Source organism: Macrosteles quadrilineatus, unplaced genomic scaffold (assembly GCF_028750875.1).
Source record: "Macrosteles quadrilineatus isolate MER2022 unplaced genomic scaffold, UCM_ALF_1.0 Scaffold_2__2_contigs__length_208266976, whole genome shotgun sequence".
Classification (NCBI taxonomy): Eukaryota; Metazoa; Arthropoda; class Insecta; order Hemiptera; family Cicadellidae; genus Macrosteles; species Macrosteles quadrilineatus.
The window spans coordinates 81,139,223-81,151,536 of NW_026542595.1; the positions used below are offsets into that span (position 1 = coordinate 81,139,223).

General features: G+C 35.0%; 1 protein-coding gene across 1 annotated transcript in view; it reads right to left on the reverse strand.

Annotated features, from left to right (window-relative positions):
- Positions 1-12,314, reverse strand: part of LOC128984484 (fat-like cadherin-related tumor suppressor homolog) — a 97,253-nt gene that overhangs the window by 74,671 nt on the left and 10,268 nt on the right. The window contains exon 2 of the mRNA XM_054403812.1: positions 93-3,449. Coding sequence (XP_054259787.1) covers positions 93-3,441 — 3,349 coding nt within the window. The 5' untranslated portion in view covers positions 3,442-3,449. The remainder of the gene's footprint in view (positions 1-92; positions 3,450-12,314) is intronic.

The following is a 12,314-nucleotide window of genomic DNA, read 5'->3' on the forward strand; positions in this document are numbered from 1 at the left end:
AACATAATTAATTTATATTATTCTACGGCTGCTGACTAAAGCCTGAGATAACTATTGTGAAACTGTATGCATAATTAATAGTTTCAACTCACCATCATCGTCAATAGAGAAGTAGCCGACGCCGTCACCTCCACCGATGTGGTAGCTGATCCTGGAATCCTCGCCTGGAGGATCGTCGTCAGTCGCCTTGACCACGGTGACCAGCGCCCCTGGAGGTAGGTTCTCCGCCACCTCAGCACTCACCGCCCAGTGCTCAAACACAGGCGCGTGTACATTCTCGTCCACATCCACCACTCGCACAGTGACTACAGCGTCTGTACACAGCGAGGGCGTCACTCGGTCACAAGCCGTCACATTCACCAGATGCACGTGCCGCTCCTCGTAGTCCAAGGGATACTTCAGTCTCAGCGCCCCACTGAGAGGTTCCACCGCGAAACTGTGGTTCCCTCTAATGGAGTATACTACTTCACCGTTAACCCCTAGATCTACATCACTAGCCTCTAGCACGGCGACCGAACTACCTACTGGCATATCCTCTTTCACCTTCACTGTTAGCGATGGCTTAACAAACAAAGGCGCGTTATCGTTCACATCGTCTACGTGAACGAGCAGTATAGACTCTGCGTGTAAAGCCATCCTTGACTCTTTATCGTTTCCACGATCGGAGGCCCGTATCTTAATTTCGTAACAGTCGCGCACTTCACGATCAGGAGGAGTGTTGATATAGAGTACTCCAGTTGTCGGGTGAATGACGAAAGTATCCGTTTCAGTAGCCAGAGAGTAGACTATCTGAGAGTTTTCTGCAGTATCTTGGTCAATTGCTATAGCCTTAAAAATAGCTGTTCCGTTTGAAATATTTTCTGATATTTTTGTACTGGCCATGGGTTGTTGAAATCTGGGTGGATTGTCGTTGTTGTCCAAAACTATTATTGTAAGATAGCTTGTCGAGGATTTTTGAGGTTTTCCAAGGTCAAAAACAACTACGTTTAGCGTGTATTCGGTGTCTTTTTCGTAATCTAAATGACCGATAGTTTTTAATATCCCGTTTTCTGGGTCGAGCCGGAATAGGGAATCTTTGTCACCAGATATGACTCCGTAAACCAACTTTCCGTTGTAACCCAAATCTCTATCCTTTGCTTGTATTTTTATTATTTTACTCCCTAGTGGCACAGACTCGTTGACCTGAACGGTAGCTGGCATGTTTAGTATTTCAGGAGCGTGAATGTTTTCACCGTATCTTTTGGGCATCACCGAAATATCCCTGTGGTCAGGAGATTTAACGGCATTATTCTTAGTGGCTATTGCTAAAATATCTTTTAATTGTTTTGCAGCTCCCGTCTCCGTGCAAACGAAATTGTCGCTATCAAAATTACGTCTTCGAGTGTGGATATCGTTTACGATTTTTATGATTATTCTATTTATATCAGAGTAATGAACGCCATCTGTGGCAGTAATGTTTAAAGTCTTTTCGGTAAAGTTTTCATTTCTTAAATCACAGGCGAGAGAAAGAATTCCTGACGTTAAATCCAAATTGAAACAACCCTCTGTGTTCTTTGAAACAATTCTATAGCTGATAATATTGCCAGAGTCGAAATCAATTGCAGTTAACGACATCACTTCCGACCCGATGGGCGAGTATCGGGACAACGATCCGGAACAATTGACCCGTTCAAATTGTGGCTTGTTGTCATTGATATCACGTAGCTTGATCCTGAGTTCCATCTCCGTCTGTCTTCTAAACGGTAAACCCCAATCTGACGCCCTTACGTACAACAGAGACTCTCGTCTCATAGTTTCATAATCCAAAGTTTCAATAGTTCTAATGACACCTGTAAAATGGTCTATTTCAAAAGGAACAGAATTTAAGTTTGCAATGCTGTAAGAGATGTATCCATTCTCTCCTGAATCTCTATCTTTAGCCACAACTTTAGCTATTACAGTTCCTGGTGGTTCATTCTCAGTTACTGAGACATTCATGACTGGAACTTCGAAAATGGGGTCATTATCGTTTATGTCGACAATATTGATTTTAACTTTAGCAGACGACTGCAGGCTAAAACCCGATTTACCTTGTTCTAAAGCAGAAACTGTCAGAATGTATAGGTTTTTGTCCTCGGCATCTAATTCAGTAGTTGTATAAAGCATACCCGTTTGAGGATTTATTTTAAACACCTTCTCTTCATTGCCTCCTACTATCTCAAACTGTACTTCTTCGTGATATACTTGGTCACTTTCAGACATTTTTAACCTTATTATGGGAGAGTTTACAGGAGCGCTTTCCGCTATATTTATTTCAAAAATCTCCTTTTCAAAAATGGGATTCTTTTGGAAAATTGGTTCTACCCTTACAATTACTGACAGGTAAGATTTTCGTGGTGGCGTGCCTTTATCAACTGCTCTTAACGTTAGGTTGTATTGTTTACTATATCTCTCTCTAATTAATATTTTGTAGCTAACTATGTTGTACTCAAACGTATTATTGTTCGGGCTATGGACTCGTTTGATTCGGAAATGACCATTGTTGTCTCCATCGACTATCTCAACTCCTTCTATTTCACCGTTTCTTCTTTCGTCTTTATCTACAACGGTTACTACAGCATAAACGTTCATGTCCGACGATTGGTTTACTTCTTGAAAATGTTTTACGAAGATTTCAGGGTCGTGAAGGTTGACCGGTTTGACCGTTACAGTCAGTTTTGCCGCACTCGGAGGGTTGGTAGTTGCAGCGTCACCTCGGTCTTGAGCAAGTACTGTGACGTCATATGACCTCCTCTCAGTATACCTGAGTCGTCTCGTTAACGTCACGACACCCGTTATAGGATGAATTACAAAATTACTACTGTGTTCTCGCATCCTATAGTAGACTTCCCCACCTATTCCCAAATCAGGGTCGTCGGCTCGAATTTGAATTATACTACTATGTACATGCGCGTCTTCAGCTACTGCTACTTGATATGACGTCTGATAAAACAAAGGCCTCAAATCATTTCTATCACTTACGTGTAGGTTAATAATTGTGTTGTTTTCAACAGTGCGATCACTTAACGTCAGAATTGCTTTGACGTGAAGTACAAAACTGTCTTTTCTTTCGCGGTTCAACACCACACTATTGCCGGTTCTAGTCCTTATTAGAAGAAACAAAAAGTTTCCCATGGCTCGTTCCTCCGCTTTAAAGATTTTGTCTGAGTCACCTGAGACAATTTTAAAGTGAACTTCGCCACGGGCAGGTAGGACGACGCCCATCTTCTCGTCGGCCGTCGCGTAGGTCTTGGCCACGGAGTTCTCGGGGATGGTGACGTGGTAGGATGGTCGTGTGAAGGTGAAGTTGAGAGGAGGTGACGATTCTTCTACGCCTCGACGTCCTGACGATGACGTCATCATGACAGCAGCTGTCACAGCCCACACCCATAGAGCCTCGGGTGCGCCCAGCCCTGGGCTCATACTTTACCCTGGAACAAATAAAAGTTTAAAATACTACTGACACTAACATCATCTCATATACTTTTAAGTAAGATTGCGATAAAAAAAAAGTTGTTTACATAATTTTGTCTAGGGGCTAGCTCTCTGAAGTATTACAAAATCGTTAGTTTTTTGTTACAAGCTATTAACTTTTATTTTTTACTACTAGCCTTATTTTTTAAACAACTACAGTGAGAAGTATAATTATCTAGTCAAAGAAAAAAATTCCGTTTTAATCATAATAACCAATTTTAATAAAATAGTTTTTAATGCTATAAATTTGTCTAAATACCTAAAGCTATGCGATGTGGGTCGTAGCGGAATGGAAACTAGTTTTGACTCGCATTGGAGTCATAATCAGACTAATAGATGTCTTCTTGGAACTTGATTCGAAGGTCATCAACGTTAATAATAATAAATTAGATGCATATTATGTTGAGGACCATAGAATGAAGCCACAATAATATACTGGGTGGCGCATAAAGAACGCATGGATTTGAGTTGAGTGGTGAGAGCAATAAGAGCGTCCGTGGAGGGACAGGGCCTGGTTGTTTTGTAGCTTAGGGTGTCCAGTTTTAGTAGCAATGGTGCAGTGGTCCGTGGTACATCACATTTTTGCGGTAGAACATTTATTCAAAAGTAATTAAATCTGTTAAAACTGTTCAACGGCTTTTCTGCACAAAGTTCAATGTTCCGCAAGTCCTCAAAAATGCACGGTAAGGCCCAAGAATTCCCATCTTCGAAAGTTACACCAAACGTTAAGTTTCAAAATCATGCAGTGGTTTTTCATGCGATTCTTTTGGTTCTTCTGCTGCTAAATAGCGCCAGTTTTGCTTATTGACATAACTATCCAAATGAAACTGCGCTCCATCATTAACATCATAAACAAAACGCCATCAGTGGCAAGAACATCAACCATTCTCTCAAAACAGTTTCCATTTTTCGTAATCACGTTCATAAACCTTCTGTACGATCATAACTTTGTAAGGATGAAATTTTAACTCATCTTTCAGGTTGCCCTGCAAGGAGCGTCAAGACAAGCACACAGTTGGAGCGCATCGCCTAGTGTAGCGGCGAGGGCTTTGAATAACAGACACCCTTATTTTGTGGAGTTCGCGCCGTGCAAGGACGACCAAACCACTTCTGCTTCATAACTGATTCAGTTGTGCGAAAAGAAGCTACCCAACAGAGTATTGTGTTGCGATCGGGTTTTGTTTTGAACTGTGCACGGAGAAGCCATTGAACAGTTATATCAGATTCATTATTTTTGAATAAATTTTCTACAGCAAAAACGCGATGCGCCAGGTCGATTGCACCATTGCTACTAAAACTGGACGCCCTAACCTACAAAACAACCAGGCCCTGTCCCTCCACGGACGCTCTTATTACTCTCACCACTCAACTCAAATCCATGCGTTCTTTATGCGCCACCCACTAGTCTGTGGATAACTAATGTATTTCATTGTTATTATTATCAGTGTGTCAGGCCATACATGTATGTAGTTCATAGAATTTAAATGTGACTAGAAAGCAAAATTCAATGAAATTAGGTTGGCTATACTAAAATGATTACCTTTCTACATTATAATTGGTAATAGTTCATAACAATAATAAGTACTTCTCCAAAAACACACATTAAAATAACAATTTTATTTGTGTATATATACATTAAAATATCTTCACAACATTTTATTATCTTAATACGTTTTACGAATATACAAAAGTTTCCTGAAAAATGAATACTGATTGTTAATTTTATTACATTAAAACATTGAACATATGACGTTATTCTCAGTGTGGAATGTATAAAACCATGTTTGTTTATGCCGATGACATAAGGTAATTATGTTACACAGTAAACACACTAATGGAACGTATGCACTCACTGCGCTGGAAGTCTGTCGTTTGCTCAAATATTTAACGTTTCCCAGTGATATTACGTTTGTATCTTGCTTTGAAGCATTTTTTACTAATGAAAATGTATCTTATTTGAATATAAAAATTAAATTGGTCAATAAAGTTTAAACAATTATGTATTGAAAAATTAACATTTTAGTCATCAAGAGAGAGTAGCGAAGTTACTAGGTAATAAAAAGGTAACTACTCAGTTCTATAAACAGTTTAGCCAGAGGTGGCTGTGGTTTAGCACATTCACTTTCACAAGGCCCTTCATACAGATGATAAAACACTTGATATAAGACTTTGACTGAATGTAGAGTGGTTATTAAACTGCGCTATAACTTAATAACCATAGCAAAGATAGTCTGTTCTTGAACAGTAAAGAAACCACATGCAGTATCTGACCCATTCTAAAGTGATGTTTCATTTATACGAGGCTTTAGTCAACTTCTTTGTGTTATCAAATCATTTAAATGTACTTCATTATTGTTTTCTAGTAGTTACCTGAAACTGTATTAATGATTGAACTTTATACTTTATTAATGATTGGATACATGACGATGTGGTATAAAGAATAAGAAGTATAGTTCAAGAAAAAAAATTTAATTTAGTCTCATCACTTGTTGCTGGACAATTATTTGGAATGTTAAAGAAAATGGTAAAAATAGAATCGATAATTTTAAAAAAGCGTAAAAATATGACAGTAATATACATGGTGTTCATGTAGTTAGCACAAAATGGTGTATAAATGTAAGCGAACAAAAACGATATTTTCACATGCGAAACTCATACGTTGTTTAACTTGTATTACAATGCAAATAACAAAGACCGTTTGCACAGTATATCACAAGCAATCGCAAAGGACTCTGAGACTAGTTATTTTGTCCCGTGTTATTTCAGTGAGAGCATTCAGCCAGTCCCTTAAAGCGCCAAATTATCCCCCACCCCCTGCCCGGTCTTGTATCCTCCAGGACCTTGGCCACAAAACACCAATCTTCTCTGCGAGCACACTCCCTCTAACATTAGACTAAAGGTAAAACACTGCACCAACAAATTCAAATACGAACGTATTTAGTAAAATAAATATTTCTGATATTTTACTGTCTTCTACTAGGTAAACAATTATGCCACGATTGGACTGTCAAGCTCACTTTAAACAGTGATTTCACCTATCCAGAAAAATAGGATTTCTCATTGAGTAGAAATATCTCTGTAATGTAATCCTACTATAAAACAAAAATAGACACCAAACTAAAATGAAATACTAATACTAATAACTAAAAATACTACAAATACACTATTAAAGCATGAATCAACGATACATTGGATTTTAAAATTAAAATCAAACGATTGTGGCCGATATAATACGAGAAGCACAAGTGTTGAGATGAGATCTTAAATGACACAAATGCAATCCTCTGCGGGATTCCCGCGTGATTGAGTCCTGATTGGCTATTCAGATCTGATTGAGCGTGGTCTGAAGATTGATGGAAGAAATCGTCTTTGAATCTTAGATTTCATTCAATGTATCCATTATACTTCGATTTTGTAAGGAAACATATCATCCCAGAAAAAAAATTTTATGAGACTTATTTGTACAACTAGCATTACAACACATTTAATATTTTGTGTTTAGGACTAACAAGGGCCGACTTATAACCTGTTGGACTAAAACTCGTTTTAAATAATAGCTTTTAGAAAATCTTCCCGACGGAGATAAGCTATTACCGTAGATGGCGGTATTACCTAGCCCTAGGACGTAAGTGGCTAAAATACCTATTTTTAAAATTGGTGTATACATATATTTGTGTTTGTGTGCGTGTGTGTCCGTGAACATGTTAACTGTAGTAATTTTAAACCGCTTTTTATGAAATTTTGATTCATTAGAAACGGATTGTGAACAAGAAAAATCAGGTCCTGAGGATAGTGTGTTATGGAGGTTTTTCAACTTAAATCTCTATTTTTGTAATATGTCTCTAAAACATAAAAAATACACTTTTAATTTCTGACATCACGAATAACTACAAAACAAATGAATTTAACTATTGAAGCGTCGTTGTACAATTAAATGTTACGGAGAAATTAAAAAAATAACAATAAAAAATGCCATGCTTAACTGTAGTATTTTGCTTGTTTATGGATGTATTTTGATCAAATTGGGTAAGTTTATTTATTTTTTACCACGTTACTATTGGGACAAAAACACTTTTCCCACCCTGTAGCAGCAAACTTGTACTTGTACCTAAATATCACCTAAGCATTTTACGCCAGACTTGATTACATCAGTACTTGTAATAAAACTTGGTCTAATCTAAATAGGGAATGGATCTAATGTGGTAACGGAAATACTTTTGTGACAATCCAATAAGGTTAATGGAAATTCGTTTAGTCCGCAGGTTGCCGCGTGAGGGTATTTGCTTTCTCGTACCATGCATATGTAGAAAGTATAGAGTTGTAAATGTCACGTATGTTCTCATAACAGGAAAAGTAACACAAATCTATACTAACCTAAGCTAGTTAAGTTAAGTTAAGTTCCTAAGCTAATTAAATAAAGTATTTAAAAACTCGAAGATATAAAATCTCAAGGGAACAGTTCGTTGGAGACGAGCTCGGAAATGTTATAAATAGCTAATCCAGTAATGGCTTTTGTTCTACTTAAAAGGGATAAACTTATTTAACGGAGCAAAAACGTCATTTTTACGCGTTTCTCGCTATTTCATAACACTAAAACTTTTGTTTATCGTGGGGCCAAAGGCAAATTGTATCCTTCCACAGTGATTTCATTGCTACAACTATAATTTTATATTGTGTACTGCTCTAGTTCGTTCTTACTTGTGTACTGAATACATAGAAGTAAGTTTATCCTTTATTAACCTCCTTTTTTATTAGTCAAACGAATGTTTATCTGCCCCCAAGCTCTGTATTTATTCATTCCTATTTTGGAGAAGCAACATCAATTCAAACTTGTTTGGCTCTATGACATTATACAAATATTAATAAATAGAAGTTTCTTGTTTTATTAACTTTTTTATATATGTATAAATTCCTGTAATAAACATAAAAATAACTTTGCTCATCAAACTAATTCCACAACATAGCTTCCTGCGACACGTGTCCTCTTGTAGGGGACTTTTCGTTTATTAATTAATTTTTAGGATGCTTCTCATATCATGTAATAATAAGATAATCTTTCATTCTTGCGTTATGATTCAAAGTCTAAATAAGAAACCGATCATGTTCCAATTTTTTCATTGATGCAACAGGTAATGAGGGACCTATCAATTACAGCTTTGTTTGTGTTTAGAAGTTACGAACAAGGAACTCTTAAAGTAATTGTCATGATGTTTTGATAAATTACGTTTAAAATTGAATTAGCTTGATGGCTGAAATAGATAAGGAAAAGTTGTTGTTAATTTTGGAATAAGTAGACTGTATTTTGAATCACTTACTGTTCATGGTTAAACCTTCTTGAAAGTTGAATACAAATTTTATAATTTTCTTGGCTTTATTTGAATTAGGTTATACTTTTCTTCATGGATCTTAATTTTTCCGCTTTCATCTAATTCATCTTCACAGTCAAATGTTGTTTTTAAATTATTTAATTGTTGAAGAATAATTATTTTAGAGTTTATCAAACTGCTTCCATTTACATTGTTACCAATATTAATAATGAAATATTCTTTACGTTATAAATGTGATATAATAGAATTTAATTTACAGTCATAACATATGATTATTCTTAATATGGAAAATAAATTATAATTTATACTTGATAAACTGTAAATATTAGCTAATACATTTTTAATGAATTGTTTAGAATAATTGTGATAAGATTGAAATAATGAAACTAATAAATATCAAACAGTAATAATTGTTCTGTATTAGAATGAAATCTTCAAGTAATAATTAGTTTCAAAAGGAATCGTGACAGCTGGAAATAAAATGTAAATACTATCAGAAGAAAAATCTAAATAGGATCTAAGTTTGATTGGGCTCTCTAAACCTATGATGGATATAAGGTAATTTTTTCCAAAAATTGTATTTACGTCATCCGTGATAAAATTGTTCATCTCTGGAATTGTATCCTTTTAAATTTTCTATTCATTAATGGATCCGTTAAGCCATCAATAATTGTATTTGTAAAACGTGAACCTGATTCCCGGGAGGTGATTTAGAGCTAAAATATAGTGTTTGGAATTGAAAATAAACCTTGCTCGCGCTTGCGATACCGATCCCACAAATCTAGATTTGTAAGGGATAAACGTGAAATTAGAGATAGATTTCCAATCGGAGCAAAGCCGACAACTTGATTTATAGATCGTCGCCGCACAAATGGCCGTGGAATCCCCGTTTAGCGGTGTTCTTATTGTTCAGGGGCCCACACCTTTACAAATTGGAGTTCATTGCATAGCATAAAAGCGAACCTGATCATATAGTTTAATATTCACTGTAGTTATTTTTATCAAGTTTGTTTGCTAAATTACTTGAAAAATATATACCTTGAAATATATACCTCAATATGACTCAGTATGGAAATATGACTCAGTTATATACAAAATTAACTTTAAATACTAGAAGTATGTTAGTTTTTATTTATTCTAATCGATATGTATGCATTTTTATAAGCTATGAAAAATTTTATGACAGCAACAGGATTTGGAAGATACAATAATTGTTATAAACCAGAAGAGATATGTTTTGTTTATTAAATAATCAACGGTAGTAACCATATTACATATAGTATACATATTGGCAAGACTAAGTATTATCAAGAAGGCCATGAGGAAGACGCGGAGAATAGGCGAAGAGGACCGGCTCGCTGTCTTGGAAATTCTACAAGTGAGTAAGCATCGCCATTTTGCTGTCACTTTTTCTTAGTCCAATTAGCCTAGAAATTGTCAATTTAATTGCATTTACAATAATAATGAAATATCAAATGACACATTTTGCATTAGCGCAAATAGATGTTGCACCACAACAATAAAGGGTCATCAAGGCAATAATGCGTCCATGATACGGTCACAGTGTTTCATTTGCATATAATTTTATGTCAACAATTTTTGTCCAAACTTTATGCACAAATTTTGTAACAATTTTTATGCTGTAATCTTCTAAATAACCTGCTTATATAAAACACTGTCAAAATTATATTAACAGGTTAAGTAAAGTTTATCATATTTAAAACCCAAATCAGTCAAAGAGAAAAGCTTTAAATAATTAAATTGAATGGTCTGAGACCGATAATTTAAAGAATCTCCATGTATAATGTGGCTTAACCCCCAACACAGTTTATTGGTCCGATAGATGTAGGTGGATCGAAACTTCTTCCGATCATAACTGTACATATTCTATTGTGATGCAACTATTTATCACAATTTTACAGTGAACAGTTTTGAATAGGCATGATTGCAATCGATATGGTTCAAGCTGGAAGGATAATGTGTTTGAGTAGAACATATTTTTGTTGAGGTTGCAAATAAACATCGAAAGAAATACCTTGAAAATCTGTTAAGACCTGCCAAAAGGAGTTTTACACACATTGGAGATGTTAAAAAAATATAAAATTAGTACTTTCATCTTGTAAAAAAAATATATTTACAATAATGATGTAAGTATTCATTTAGTAAGTTTAAATACACATATATTTTAACTGCTAAATTGTTTATTAAAGGTGAATTTAATGGTTGAATATAGTAATATTTTTGACGGAACTTGTATAGGCGTAGGAATATACAATACTCTTGCCGATTTTATTAGAAGACTAGCAGAGTACCCGTCCTTCGTACGGGGTTGTATAAAATGCTTATTGCAGTTATACTCAAGCTTTGCGTTTGCAATAAGGGAGGACACAGTTTGATAAAATTTGTTTTTTTTTTAATTTACAGTATTCTATAGTATTACACATCTACCATAGCCATAATGTTCTACCACTTCACCTATACAATAGAGAAAAACAAATTATCAACAATTCGCAAAATATCACAAATTTTTCATTAAATGAAAAACATAACTGTAAACAATCCTACTTTGACAGTTCTCATTGTGAATCACAGTTTTTTGATGCTGCTTAGTTCAAATTAGCTGTTTTCATAAATGTAAAAAAAAACATAGTGCTGCACCCTGTTGGTAAATCTTGTAACTTTTTAATGCTTTTCCATATCATAGATTCAACTTTTTAGTTGAACAGCTGACTAAATTCTTTAATTCCCTTTAAATATGAATACTCATAAGGTTAACATGGGGAATTACAGAGCCACTGGGGCGGAGACCGAAATGACTTTTGAGATAAGAATATGCCTATATGTTAATCGGGAATGTAAGCTATCATCATGCCAAATTTCAGCCCAATCCGTCCAGTGGTTTATGCGTGATTGAACTTCAAACACACAAACAAACACACAAACTTTCACATTTATAATATTAGTAAGATTATTAAACAAATCTATTCAGGAATTAAAATATATATTTTTTATAAATGTGTATTGCAGTTCAATCAATTCAGTTAAATAATTTAATTCCGAAGTAGGTTTGATTTAATAATCTTCTCATAACAATAATCTTCTCTTCATCGAAAAGAAGCAATTTTAGTTAATACAAATAATACACAACGCTAGATATTAAATGAATAAGATATATTACTGCAACTCATTATTTATCCGTTAGAAACCAGGTTGATTAAAACGGATCCTAAGATGTTGAATGAAATATATTCATTGTGATCCTCGGAAAATTGCACTATCATAGCTGTTACAGCAGAGCACCTAGTATAAATAATGCATGGAAACTAGTTTAAATAATACATGAGCTGCACTGCTTATACTTATCTCGAAATGGATTCACCATCAAAGGTAATTTATATTCATTTTCTGATCCAAATCAGACGTGTTCAGAGAAAATAATAATCGTTAAGTGCTTAATTATTTGTGTACTTAAGTAAACTAATTTAACGATCAATT